The sequence below is a fragment of the Zeus faber genome, assembly GCF_960531495.2.
Source record: "Zeus faber genome assembly, chromosome: 20".
NCBI lineage: Eukaryota > Metazoa > Chordata > Actinopteri > Zeiformes > Zeidae > Zeus > Zeus faber.
The window spans coordinates 5,495,744-5,510,578 of NC_137207.1; the positions used below are offsets into that span (position 1 = coordinate 5,495,744).

Below are 14,835 nucleotides of genomic sequence, written 5' to 3' on the forward strand. Positions count from 1 at the left end.
AGAAAAAAAGCAGTTTTGAAATATAGAGGAGTGGTGTTTTCGGGACACATAAAGCAGTACTTTGCCCAGTGGTTTCCTCTCTTTGCCCCTGCAGCCAGGAGCCAGTAGGGTCCCTGGGGGTCAGACAACTACAACACACTAATCGGACATCCTTAGTGTTTGATCATAAACTTTTTTTTTTTTTTTTAACACCTAGCTACAGCGAGATTATGCAAGATTCCACCCCCCCACCCCCCGAGGTTGAGTTGTGCCACTGGAGGAATGGCTCTTGTACGACAACCGTTTGCCATCAGCAGACACCATTGCCCCTTCTCCGCCTTCCGAGAGATAGCGGCGAGCCAACGCTGCCCTGATTAATTAATCAGGAACTACAGAGTGAATACTTAACCAGTCTTAGTATGTTGCGTTCACATATTATGCAATATGCACGATTTTAATTATGACAAGAAGGAATTGTGGAGGTGTTGTATGAGTGTTGCTGAAGTGCTTGTGATGTTTTATGCATGGCACCGCCCCGTGGTGTGCACTTGTGTGTGTGCTTGCCTTGTTTATATGAGATTGTGTGTTTATTCGTTTGTGTGGTGGCATGTTTATCACAGTGTATTTGTGTGTTGGTGCATGGTGTGTGTGTGTGTGTGTGTGTGTGTGAGTGTGAGAGTATACAGTATACATATGCATCAGTATGTGATATTTAGAGCTTTGTTTGGTCTGTGTGAGTTTCACTGTGATTTAGTTTTGTGTGAGAAAATCGCTTTTGGAATATATTGCGATACTTCCTCTTGTGATTCATCGGTTGTTTCGTAATGAATTATCCTCTCATTAAGTTGTCTATACAAACTATTCCCATACTGGGGTATGGCAATGACGTCAGGGGTATGCCAAAAAAAAATTTGATTTACATTTTCAAACAGTCCCAGGGCTCCAGACTAGACTGGGAACACATTTCGGACCAAGGGGATTTTTTGTAAAAGGAAAAATATATATTAACAAAATAATGAAAAAGTGAGATCACCTGCCAAATAACAAATTCTGTGGACTGTGCATCTGTCGCTGTGTTGATAGTGGAGCGTTTACTCTGGTTGCTTTGTAAAGAGAGTGTGCCAGTTCCGCTAGTAATGAAAGGTTCAACTCTTTTTTTTTGAGACTCCTGTTCCTGACAAGTCACTCAGTAATAAGAGTTGTTCAGTTTGATTCAGTTTGTTGAACACACGGTGAGCGAAGGAGGACTTCAGGTGAAAGTCAGAAGAGTCCGTCAGTCGCTCTGAATTGTGAACGGCACACAAGAATTATTCATTTCTGTCAATTTTCTGGTTATTTTTGGTGAAATGCCATGCCGGGTTGAATCCAGACTCTTGAATCATTTAAAAGATTTGTCCACTGTGAATGAGTCTTTCGACGGACTTGCATCGCAAAGTTCCGTGCGGGTGCAGGCGGTTCACTAGTCTCACAGACTGGGCGTTTTTTAACATGGAGACAACTCCCTACAACAAAGATATCCAGACGCCTTGATATGATTTCCAAACAGACTTTACTCTGAAGTACTATTATTCTAATTGACAGCAAAATTCATGAATTTGAATGCAAACATGGCAAAAACACATTTGCTGACCCTGGTGCTAGAGGGCGTACGCAGCTGGAGGTTGAATGTCTGAAGGGGTACTAGACTGTAAGAAGTTTGGGAACCACTGGTGTTTACCATCCAGTCTCCCTGGTGTTTTTCACAGAGCTTCTTGGAACCCACTGCCGTTCCGCAATTACAGGCGGGGAGCAGGTGAATTTCACTGTCAAACCACCGTGTAACTCATGTCGAGTCTAAAGCCTTTTCTTTTTTTTTCTTTTTTTTTTTTTTTTTTTCGGATTGCCAGGTAACACACTCGGATACGGCATCCCGCATTTCAGATTGGCTATCAGGAGTCGTTTCCCCAGGATTTGAGTGGCGTGGCGCAGCGTAGCGTAGCTTTTCATTTCGCCGCACTCCTTCCTGCGGAGATCCTGGCAGGCTCCCGACGCGCCTGACGGCAGCATATCTTCTCCGCTCAGCTCCAGACTTCTCCTTATCTCTGCCCTGCATGGCCCCATGGTGAAAGTGTGTGGGTGTGTATTCGTGTTATTAAATGTTTGGTTGTGCATGACCTTGCTTGTGTGTAACCTCCCACCCCCCTCATTCCTGCTTCCCAGCTTTCTTGTCACGTTCATTCTTCAAACAGGGGCTCTCATGTCCGAGCAGGTTATGTGACGGCGGACATGAGAGTGAACACATGCCACAAGGGGACACACTGTAGAGGCAAACACATGGCCCTTACAGTATCGTGCCTGTCCTGGGGAACGACATTTCAGTTACACTCTTAACGGAATCTGAAGGGGTTATGGCTCAGGCGGCCGTGTAGGGCGGCGATTCTCAACCTCTGGCTTGCGGTTTCAGTTAAAAAAGACAAAAATTGAATCAAATGTCACAGAACTGAGGTGACCTGTGTTGTATTTTGACACAATCCATGGAAAGGCATGGAGTGTGTCAAACTCCATGCCATGTGTATGCATACTGTTGTATTTGGGAAAGGGGTGCTTGCCAAAAAAGGACTCAAAAGAATTACCATAAGAGGGAGAGACAGCAACTTCCTAGTGTCAAAGGGCAACAACAAGGTTATTTCTGCAAAAAAAGTAATTATTGTTAAAAAAAACCAATTATGTCTTTGTCAAAGGTTTGCTAATAATAATTATAATAACCTTTATTGGTATGGTACCTTTCATACACAACATTACTCAGAGTGCTTTACATTAAAAAGCCATCAAATAGTAATAATAAAAGCAAAGCAAACAATCAAAATTTACAAGTATTATAGTAAGTACAATAATAAAATAATTCAAAGAATTAAATACATTTTAAACAGGGCAAGAATATGTTCATGAAAGTAGATTGCAAAATTGCATTAAAAGAAAAAATCTGACAAGAAAAAATGCATTTAATAAAATGGGTAAATATTATACTCATTTTCAGACCATGAAGGGTCACAACCATTCCTCAGAGTTAGAACTGGTGTGATTATGGATATAAGTTAGTAACAACAGCTTCCCAAGCCTTGTTAATTGTTATATTGTCCCTTTTATTTAAGATTTATAAAAATTCTCTCGATCATAGAGTGCCTTCTGCTTCTCCAATTCAATATTTAACTTCATGCTCCAGAGCCATATTTGAAGCCCCCCCATTGCCCGAATTTGTGTTGTGGCTTCCAAATGTGGTTATTCTGATTGACACTCTTTCCTTTCTTTTTTGATCATTTATCAAAAAAGGTTAATGATCAGTTTAGGGCATGGGGTAATCAAACTTTTTTCAACCAAGGACCCCTCATACAAAGAAAAATAAACCGGGGACCCCCCACATACTGTATGTCATTTGATATCAGGCCTATTTCTCACAATTTTACAAGTCGAAAAACAAACACAAATCAAGGGAGCTGTATGAGAAATATTTGTATTGCACCATTTCAAAATATAGAATATATTTTGTATCATAATGTATCACTGGTTTAGGGCACAAAATATTAATATAAACGTCCTATACATTTATATGAGCTTCATATCAGCTTTTTTTTTGTTGGTTTGGACACATTGGTGTTGTCAAACTGAGATACAGACCTCAAAAACGTCAAATGGTTCCATAGCGTAGTAACAATATTCCCTCTGGTCAATAGTGTAGATCAAATATAATAATATTATACAATGTTATTGGACCAACGGGCAAAGAGAAGGCAGAACTTTCCCATTTGGACACCAAATCAACCCACGACAAGAAGCAGAAGCTGTGAATGATGCTTTTCCAACTCCATTAACAATGGAATAGATTGTGAGCGGTAGCCAAATGCTTTTGCTGTGATATGAGGTCTCAATTTGAGTGTCGTTGGAAAGCAGCGAGAATAGACCCAAAATTGGCCCTTCAATTTTGTGGCATTTTGTAAATGGGTACCGGTGTTTTGCTGGCGCAGACCTGTCAATATGGCGCCGAACAGAAGGTCCGGGAAGCTTGGCACCTCTGGGAGCACACCAGCTTCTGGTGTGGCCCACACATCCCGGCAGCCAACATTCTGCCGACCGCTGGTCCAGAACAACTAGTATCTTGGATACAACAATGCGTGTGTTTGTGTGGGTAAGCATTGACGAGGGCGGAGGTCTGCGATTACCGAGGCTGATGTAGGAGAAAGTTCAGGAAGAGTTGAGGTGACCTGGACACAAACATGTCTGTGCTCTCCTGTCTCCTCACACCATATGAACGGAGATGGTACGTGCTTTGGCCGTGAGTAGACATTGCGTCAGCAAGACGACAACTGACATATAGATGCTCCCGTGTCTCCTCATGTGTGCCTCCCTTTCCCTCACAAGTCATCCTACAGGCGGAAGGTAGCGTGTCAGTTCCACAACGTCCTTAGAAACAAATGGAGTCGATGTCGGGAGATTTTTTTTGTCAAGGTGAATATTGTACATGGATGGCTACTTGAACTACATACTGTACGGCCTGACAACTGAAATCAATCAGAATCAGAATCGGTTTATGCCGCCAGATACATTTACACACACGAGGAATTTGTTCTGGGAAGGTTTGGTGCATTTCACCAGAGGCCATTGGCATTAAAAAATAAATAAATAAAAATTTTACAGTCGAGAAAATGGAGAATACAAATAATGATCAAATCAAATACAAAATGATCATAAAATACAAATAAAGATTTAATTGTCAAATATATACAAACAGCCAAAAAAAAAACCAGAAATAGTCTAATATACAAATGCGTTACTATGCCTAGGATAAATTATTGTTATGGGTGTAAATTATAAATGTGAATTATTACTATGTGTTAATTCGCTTATTACAGCATATATGGGTGTAATACCAGTAGTGTAAACCACTAAATAAACCAATAACCATATATACTAATATATATATATATATATATACTATACTCAAGCACTCGATTCCATTAGTGTCAAAAATGATTGTTATTGTTGGAAAAGACAGGAAAATTATGTCCAGGTAGAAAATGAATGACATTATCCTTTAAATGAAGTCTTAACTACAATGAATAAGCCTGCTCTTTGGCAGTCGTCGCCTGGTCCTTTTTTATTGTAACTATAGTTTTAACTGCCCTCTGCACAAATACATGATGTGAATAACCTGTATGTTCACATCAGGGATGCAAAGCGTTTATCTCTCATTGTATTGTTCTTTTTTTTCTTCTTTACTAAATTATTTCAGAAAGTAAGTAATAAGTATTTTAAACAGGGTCAATACTTACCGTCACATTTTGCCAGACTTGAGATTTCTTCCACTCCACAGCAGAATCAAGCGGTTTTCCGTCCGCCTGAAAGTGTTGCAGCAGGTCAAAAAACAGTTTGTAATTGGAAGATCGTACATGTCAGTAATGATAAGAGCACGCATTATTTTGACTAAATAAACACACACGATTGGGTCAAAACAAGATGCACACACACAGTCTTACGCAGATTTTTTTTTTTTTTAAATCAGACCCGAAAGGTGAATGAATATGAATAAATACCCTTTTAATATTTTTACCCTCTCAACATTTTAGTTAAAATCTGGATGGGATATAATTATTTCTCGCATTATTGATAGGTCAGAATATGAAATTGTTGACGATCTGACAAAACCTACTCCGTAACGAGGATATGCAGTGATGAGATAAACACTGATTAAAAAAACAACTAGAAAATAGATAGATAGATGGATAGATAGGGCCTGCCACGTTGGCTTTAGCTCGGCTCCAGTCTCCCGGGAGATGGCACACGGCCTCCCCAGCCCTCCTCCCTCTCTCCGCATCCAGAAGGAGATGAATCTGTCATGATGTCCATTAGTATTATTTCCCCGTTGACATCCATGAAAGCGGTCGGGGTGTCCCTATTGTGTTGACGTTGCATGAAACCAGCGCTGACACACTCGGCTTCATCTGACACAACCCATTTCCCCACTCCCACACCTCAAACACAGTTATCCGTCCAGCCCGGCCTATCGCAGAGGGTTTAGTTGCCAGAGATATCCTCGCCGATGCTTGGTAAACAAACGCACTAAGCCGCCACCTGGAGAATAAGTACCGGAGTGCCGTGCCTGTCCTGTCCTTTGCTCCATGATACAGAGAAAGGAGCAGTGATAATGACAAACTTTCTCAAACTTGATTTGCTCGTGTCTATGTGTTTATTTACGGGGTCTTCACAAAAAAACAACAAGCAGCCTCGGATGACAAAATATGCCGTTTGAGAGCAAAGGGTTAACCCGAAGTGGGGAAAAAGCAAAACGTTGCAGTTTCAAATGGAATTCTACATGTGGGGCTTGCAGCGTAATCCACCAAACAGAGACTATTTTATGGATTTGCTACTTCAACAATCGCAATTTTTGGAACAAGTACTGAGTAACATCTCTTGCCTACTTGCTTACGCAGAGCTTTGATGCAAAATATTAAACAGGAACTAGGCGCAACAATATCAGGATTTGTATCTCATTTGATATCAGGGCCTTTTTACGAGGAAAAGTACATGAGTCAAGTATCAGATACCACTGAATGGTACCTTTGCATCGGCCTGTAAAAGCCTGTCAATCACAATATGGGGTATTTCTCTGTACCTCACCTCAATTTTTCTAGCCCGTCTCCTTTTGTTTTTAAATGTTCTGTGTCTCATCCTTTTGTCCCTGAGAGCAGTTGAACCGGTGAACTAGTGTATGAGTTGAGTCCAGCCACAAGGTCTTTTCTTCAGACATCTTCATCTAATTGAATTGATACAACCTCCTTCAGATTCTGAGGAGATTTTGTACAGAAGAGCATATTAACAAACAAAAAAACCTATGTGTTTATATACAGTATATATATATAGAGAGATCTAGACAAGAACTGGGTCATGGCTCAAGGGAAAAGATCAGATTGCTTTCTAGCAATACAGAAGTAAAGTGGAGAATCTGTCTGCCATTTAAAACTGCCCTAATTATAGTTCCAGTTCAGCAAAAATAGTTACTTTAGACATCAAAAAAGGAACAGTCCTCAAAACCAAATGTTAGACAGGAAAGGTTGTTGGCTGTTTGAAACCAGAACAGTGACGGCGGTAAATATATCTGATACTGTTTTTACACTTTGGAAATGACTTTGGTCTGACGCTTAATACAGCGTGTCTCCTGTGTGAAAGAATAACATTCAGGGATGCGTCAGAATGAGAAGGCAGACCCAGCCAAAACATCACCTTTTTACTTAATGCCGCATCGCTTAAAGGGGACTCATTATTCTCCTTTACAACAAGTTAAATTCTTGAAAATGCCTTGAGCGGCCGTAATCAGTTTTTCACAATGTTCTTCCACATGATTCAGGAATTGATTGGTTTCTGTCTAATGTTTCTCCGTGCCACCATTCATCCTCGGCCGAATAGTCAAAAATTGGCATTGAACAGCCGAATCCCAGAGCATGACACTGCCTCCGCCAGCTTGCCTTCTTCCCATAATGCATCCTGGTGTCATCTCTTCCCCAGCTAAACGACGCACACGCACCCAGCCATCCACATGATGTAGAAGAAAACGTCATTCATCAGACCAGGCCACCTTCTTCCATTGCTCCATGGTCCAGTTCTGATGCTCACATGCCCATTGTAGGCTCTTTTGACAGTGGACAGGGGTCAGCCTGTGCAAAGTCGCTCAGATCCTTACGCCTGTCCATTTTCTCTGCTACCATCAACTTCAAGAACTGACAGAACAACTCACTTGCTGCCTAATATATCCCACCTCTTGACAGGTGCCATTTGAACAAGATGAGCAATGTTATTCACTTCACCTGTCAGTGTTTTTTATGTTATAGCTGAATGGTGTATATATACTGTGTATATATACACAGTCGGGACTCTGATCTCGCGCAGCCACCCTTCTGTCTCAAAACTTGTGTGGCTCGTGAGCTTTTGACTTTGGTTGTTGGTAAACGGAATTTGTCAATGTGTGGTGTGCTGTTTTGGCCAAATCGTTGTTCTCCACACACTATAGGAACAAAACTGTTCCATTTATCATGATATGTTACGTGTGGGGTCTCTCCCCATTTCAACATCTGTTAAGATTTGAAAAATCTTGTAGTGTGGGGCAGGCGTTAGTAAGATGTTTGGCCACCACGAGCCGCCAGAACAGCTTCAATGCGCCTTGGTATAGATTTCCCATGTGTCTGGAATTCTACTGGGGGGGAAAATATATTCAAATATATTCAGGAAAAGTTGCTCTTCTGTTTTTCATGACATATCACACTCATGCGCGAGCGTCACGGTCATAATATATAATATACAATATGCGCTTACGACGATCCAAATGTCATTGTTCCAACACAAGCCAGTTGAGCAGTCTTTGTGACTGAAACTCCTACCACCTGTGTCCCAATAATGAGCCCTCTTTCATACTCACTTCGATCTTTTGTTTTTGCCATCTTGATCGAAAATCACGGTGAACTGGGCCTGCTCAGCATTTGGATACATGCCACAGAGCATGGTAGGATGTTCGTTGCTTGTATCATGCATTGCACCTCACCTGCATTCCTTATGTTTCTCCACTCATGAATACAACTTTTTCCTTTACTTTGTAACCTGTGTGTATATTAGGGGTGGGTATCTCGAGGCACCCCACAATTAGATTTTGATTCAAGGTCCCGTGATGCGATTATGAAACCCTTCTCAATGCTCTTTGACTTTTGAGTTCTACACATGAAAGTGGACAGATGCTGGTCTGCACGCTTCACTGTGTCCTAATGCCAGGATTCTGTGGCAGTAGGCATCCACCGATCACAGATTTCTGCCACCATGTCGCTTTCATCAGTGATTCCTAAAGGGAAGTTTGGAGAGTGTGGGTATTGGTGTATTTGACAAATTACGCTGAGACGATGAAATATTTTGAGGTAAAACTTGGAATAGGACTGAACTAAGAAGAACCTGAGTGGAAGCGTTGGCTTTCTATTTCATTGTCACGCTTGTCAATTCATCCTTTGCGTTGTCCTGCATTTATTCAGAAAGTTTTTGTTCCGTGCCTAATGGCAATAAAATAGTGGTCCATAAGCTAAAGCACTGTTTTAGAAACTTTTCAAATGCAATCAGAATGTCAGAAACAGAATTACAAAAGTTTGATTGTGGAGTTTTGGCCATCGATTTAGAAGTGTTCAAGAGAGAATCGCGTTGCATCCAAGAATTGTTTTCTTTTCCCCAGAAGGTGAAGCCCATTTTTAGGGCTAGGTATGGGTATGCACTTGCATTACATCTAAAGCCCAATTTATAGCGAGCATCAGCTGCTCATGTCCATGCAGACTCGAATGCACCTCTGAGCGCTGATGACTGCACATGCCCTTGTGATGTCGTTTGGCAGGTTTGTTACACGATATACAAACAGGAGAACAGAATAAAACAAATAAATTGACATTCGTCCCTTAAACATAAATCTTTGGAGGTTGCTAAGAAACTAACTTTGTTTGGTGGTCAGTATTTTATGAAGGGAATGCAGCATGGAACTCGGAAAGCGGTTATCCCGAGCAGGTATTCCCCACTTCCGAGCTAAATGTATTTTATTGGCGCTGTTCGGCAAAACATGTGTGGAACGCGTACGCAGACATCAAAATGTGGTATGCACAGAACCACGTCTGTGTCCGTTCCATAATCAAACTTTAACGTTCTGCAGTAAATTGTAACACAAAGTGTCTCCCTCCAAACAAACCACTGTACCTTCTGACGGCTGTAGAGGAAGGTTTCATTTTTATCCATTAAAAATTCCAATAGGTGTCATTTCTGATTTGAAAACAAACCAAGTCAAGCGCAGCTGTCCTCACCACACACACAGGCGCCAGGGAAAGTAGGACAGCGTGTGGATACATGTGTAGTGTGTGTGCTAGTTGCGTGCCTCCGGGGAACACAGGAGACGGTTGCCCAGTCTTTGTTGTGAGCCGAGCTGGACGGCGATTAGCCACGCAAGGCTCCGGCCCCGCCCGGTCCCCATCTGCTGGAGTCGTTTCTCTCTCCGGAGTACATCCATGTCGAGGACACACACTGATGTGTCTGTCCGTCTGTGACATCAACGTCCAGTCCATCGAAAATGAAACGGCAAAGCATTCAACGTTCAGATTGTGAACGGCGTCTGTGCTGGCCGACTGGCTCGGCTTCCGCCGCCTTCTTTTTCAAAATTAGTTTTATTTATTTATTTATTTTATTCGGCCTGTTTTTCGTTGTTACTCCGTGAGTCAATTTGAATCAAGTGTAGTTACACGGTGCTTAATTACACCGGCGCTCTCAAAGGACTTCACAGCCCCGAATTAGCAGCGGAAAAAACAGCTGACCCTCCTTATGGAGGTTTGTATTCATTACAGACGACGGCTCCATCCTCCTCCAAAAAAAGTCCGGGCGGAGGGAGAGAGAGAATCTGACAGGGCTTTGGAACCGATTAACTCTCGTTCCCTTGAAAATAACCCAAACCGTTGTTCATTTCTCTCGCTCTTTCTACCTCAGTTTTTCCCCTCTGTCTCTCTACCTCTCCTTCTCTCTCCATGGAGATATGCACGCAGGGCATATGCTTAGTTTATGCTTATTTCCCAAAACCTCCCTCCTCTCTCTCTCTCTCCAATGTCTCCATCTCCGTCTCTCTCCCTGCCTTTCATTTTTAGGAAATCAAAAATATCTTAATTGTTTCTGTGAAGGAGGGCGGGGTGTTGTTTTGCAAGGCGCCTGTGTCCATTCCAGGACCTCCCTCTGAGATTCATGCGGTTGTTTTTTATGAATTTAGAAATGCCTTTAGTTTGCGAGAGTAGGAGCAACAGAAGTAAGTCTCTCTCTTTCTCTCTCTCGCTCACTCTCTCTCTCTCTCTTTCCCTCTCTCGCTCTCGCTCTCTCTCTCTCTCTCTCTCTCTCTCTCTCTCTCTCTCTCTCTCTCTTTCTCTCTCTCGCTCTCTCTCTCTGCAGGATGCCAAGTTTGTGGAGGAGCGACGGAAACAGCTCCAGGGATACCTTCGCATGGTGATGAACAAGCTGATTCAGACGCTGCCAGAGTTCACCGCCAGTCCCACCAAGGAGACTCTGCTGTCTCTGCTGCCCTTCTGTCTGTGAGTGCATGCGTGTCTGTTTTGCCATACTTCTGAGGACCGGTTCTGGAATCTACTTTGACTCGCCGCACACCCCCCCCATACCCGTGCGTTACTGACGCCGCAGCACAGCTGTGGTCCGGATCCATTTCTGTCACGATTGCAATTAAAACTTCTCCTCTCCGAGGATAAGCGGCAGCCTATGTCAACATGGGCTAGAAAGGAGGGCAAAGCAGCAAACCTCCAGCCCGGAGCGTGCTGATGATCGTTTGATACACACACACACACACTTCACGTTACACAATATGCTTTCGTGTACATCAAGATGGGCTTCTGTTTATTTGGCCCAAATTGTTTTCTTGTTTTTTTTTTTATCAAGTTCTGGGAAACTGTGACTTGAGTCAGTCTCTACTTAAAAGCACAACAATGAACTTCACATGATTTGTGTCATCATTCAAAAGGTCTAAGCGTTGTCTTTTTATTATTATTATTATTATTTTTTATTCATGAACCATTGTCTGACGACCTTAATTTACTGTAACTAACATACCACTTTAACTTTATTATTTATTACACCGAAATTAAATTCACATGGTTTTTAACGGTGGTGGACTTATTGATTTGGGGGCCATCAGCTATGGCTGTTTTTCACTTCTTTACCAAAAGGCATCGCTGCAGGTCAATTAATTATTGAATAAACGTACAATAAAATTCATAGAATAAACGGACAATAAAGAGCTTACCTCTGCCTGGATATTTCCAATAATAATAATGGCAACAGTATGTACACCTTTTTATGTGTTCTTATTCTATGTGAATACATATAACTGTCAAACAATTAAAATGATGAATTTGATAAGTGTTACAAATTTACAAAAATTGGACCCTAAAGAAGAAAGATTTTTCTGTTTAAAAAGCATTGCTTTTGAGTATGCCATATTATGATTTGGTTATTGAGAGCAGAAATACTGAATAACCTTTATCAAATGTATTTAATGGCATTTTCACCATAAACAAGCCACTAAGACAAGCAAGCCCGTTGAAAGAAAATAAGGCTAAAATAGTTTGGTGGAGTATTTGGTCACATTGCATGGTTACGTGGGGGAGTCGCTTGTTACTGGGAAAAAAATAATGTAGGACATCTCTCTCTCTCTCTCTCTCTCTCTCTCTCTCTCTCTCTCTCTCCCTCTCTCACTCGTCACTTTTCTCTGTTTTCAAACATATTCTCACACACCCTTTAAAGTTTAAACTTTTTGCACACATAGACAATTAAATGTGGGCTGCGTCCTACATCTTAACTCCTTTAACAGCAGTTCAGCGCGTCGCAGCGATCTGAAACATTTATTATCCACAACTAAGACTCTCAGCGCCACATGTCCCAGCGTGCAGTCAACAGCGTCAAGCTGAGAGATCGCAGTCTGTGGTGTCTGCTTGAGTCATATTCAAGTATCTTATTTTTATTCTGTTAAAAAAATGCTATATGTTGTATGAGGAAAGTGCGACCCGAAATTTTGGCAGTCGGTGTTTATAAAACCGCGGATAATTCTTTCCTCCCAAGTATAACTAGCTCGTCGCCAGGGGTTTTGAGATGACTCGTCCCATTGATCATAACTCTAAGGCTACTTTCACAATGCAAGCCTTAGTGGTCAATTCCGATTTATTGCTCAGATCCAATTTTTTTGTTTGGCTGTTCACATCTTTTTTTAAATGTGGCCCAAACGGCCAACATCAGATTCTAGTGTGATCGGGTCACGGTCCTGTACTGACCCGCATGCGCAGAAGCAACAAAGACCTCACACACAGCGCGGCGGTTGTCGGGCGGCGTGGGGCCGTGTACCGTGTACACGAGCTACAAAGGATGTAATCTTTAAATCCAGACAGAGGCACGGTGCTTCTTTTGTTTCGTTCGTTAAGGAAATGTATTCAAATAAAATACATCTAAAATAAAAACACAAAATAGTGCGAATTGCGTCCTGATCGCTCCCTCAGAGAGAGACACACACACACACACACACACAGCCCTGAATTTTGAAACGAGACACTATATTTGCAATGCGGTTTCACCATTCAGTTAAATCTGTCTTCATTCACACCATCAACTAAGTGCGTTGTATCGAAGAATGGCTGAGGAGCAAGTTAAAAGGTCCTCACTAATTCACATTCTAAAGGTATTTATTTGACGAAGTGGCATGTTGGCCCTTAAATTGTTGCTATTAACAGAGGTGGGTGGTATCATTTTCCCTGTATCATATACATTTGTTCTCCATTGACGCCTCTAAGTAGTTCTGAGCCATGATGTTGTGTCCCCTGCATTACCTGGCTAATGGACGGAATCCTAAGATGCCGAAAAGACCAAAAGATAAGGATTCAAGGAAACAAAAGGTGGTCGACTGATGTCTATTGTGTTTTTGAAATTGGATATCGTGGTTGGTTTGAGAACCATCTGATCATTCTTTGATTTTTGATGTTGAGTTTTCAAATTTGCATAGATACACAGTATATATACTGTAGATATCCACACAAATTGTGATATCCATTTGGAATTTAGGAAATATTACATTTCAAGTTGAATAAAATTTGACATCAAAATGTTAAAATGTGATATGAGATAGCTCCACGTTTATTAAGAAATTGTTAAAAGTTGATATATGATTTCAAAACAGCCAGAAGAGGCTGTTATGATTAGGAAAAAAGGGTACAAAATAAAAATGCAATAAATTGATTGTAAACAATCTGACATTAGGTTTTTAATTTCATTTCCAAATACAAATATTGAATATTAAACCAGCTTGCCAGAATGAAAAAAATAAAGAAAAATGAAAAATGGAAGCAACAATAGACAGTGTCGTTTGACCAGTGTGATGTGAAAAGGTGAAGAAAGGTTCAGGGTAAGAGGGTCTCTGATGGCAATCAGTGGAAGGGAGTAAATGTAGAAGGATGACCGAGAGAGAAAGAGAGTGGAAAAGGTGAATATTTAGGGAAAGAAGAATACTGTGCAATCGTCACGTAATGTTGCAGAGAGGGAAAGAGAGAGAGGGGGCGAGGGATGAGAGAAGAGAAGAGGGACGGGGGGCAGAGAGCAAGGTGGTTGAACTCTCCCTGGGCTCCTGCTGCGCCTCTCCATCCACAAAGACCTAAGGGCAGCTGTGACTCCTTAATGGTGCTACGATGACCTCCACTCATTTTCAGTGTGAGGGAGAGAGAGAGCTTGAAGTTTGTGTGTGTGTGTGTGTGTGTGTGTGTGTGTGTGTGTGTGTGTGTGTGTGTGTGTGTGTGTGTGTGTGTGTGTGTGTGTGTGTGTGTGTGTGTGTGTGTGTGTGTGTGTGTGAAGGACTGCATGACTCATAGTCTCAGATGATTTGGGTTTCTGCCGTCAATGCCCATGACATACATTCACAGTGTTTTCCTAATCAAGATGCCAGTGGAATGAAAGTTGATTTGACTTTGACCATTTGTGCATTTCTGTGTGCATTTATTAGAGTAAGTGTATGCGTTTGAACACATGTGAGTGTAGATCGGGTGGTGCAATGCATAAACGCAAAACAACAGCAAAAAACCTGCAGCCACGTCTGTCTTCTGCAGCTCAGATAGAGCTTGATCCCTCTTTAGTCCGAAACCCAGAAGTAAACACTACTCCAATCTGAGGTTCGCTGGCCTTGTTGACATGCGGCCTCATAGCTTTGAAAAATCTGTACACCCGTGCTTCAAAGTCAAGATCGGTTCTGTGGTCCTAGAGGAATTTTAAATTTGTTTTTGCCAGAGTGTG

At 41.8% G+C, this 14,835-nt stretch overlaps 1 protein-coding gene across 1 annotated transcript in view; it reads left to right on the top strand.

The window, feature by feature from the left end:
* The window catches only part of snx29 (sorting nexin 29), a 192,891-nt gene that overhangs the window by 172,892 nt on the left and 5,164 nt on the right, over positions 1-14,835 (top strand). Inside the window, exon 20 of the mRNA XM_080020973.1 lies at positions 10,951-11,090. Coding sequence (XP_079877099.1) covers positions 10,951-11,090 — 140 coding nt within the window. The remainder of the gene's footprint in view (positions 1-10,950; positions 11,091-14,835) is intronic.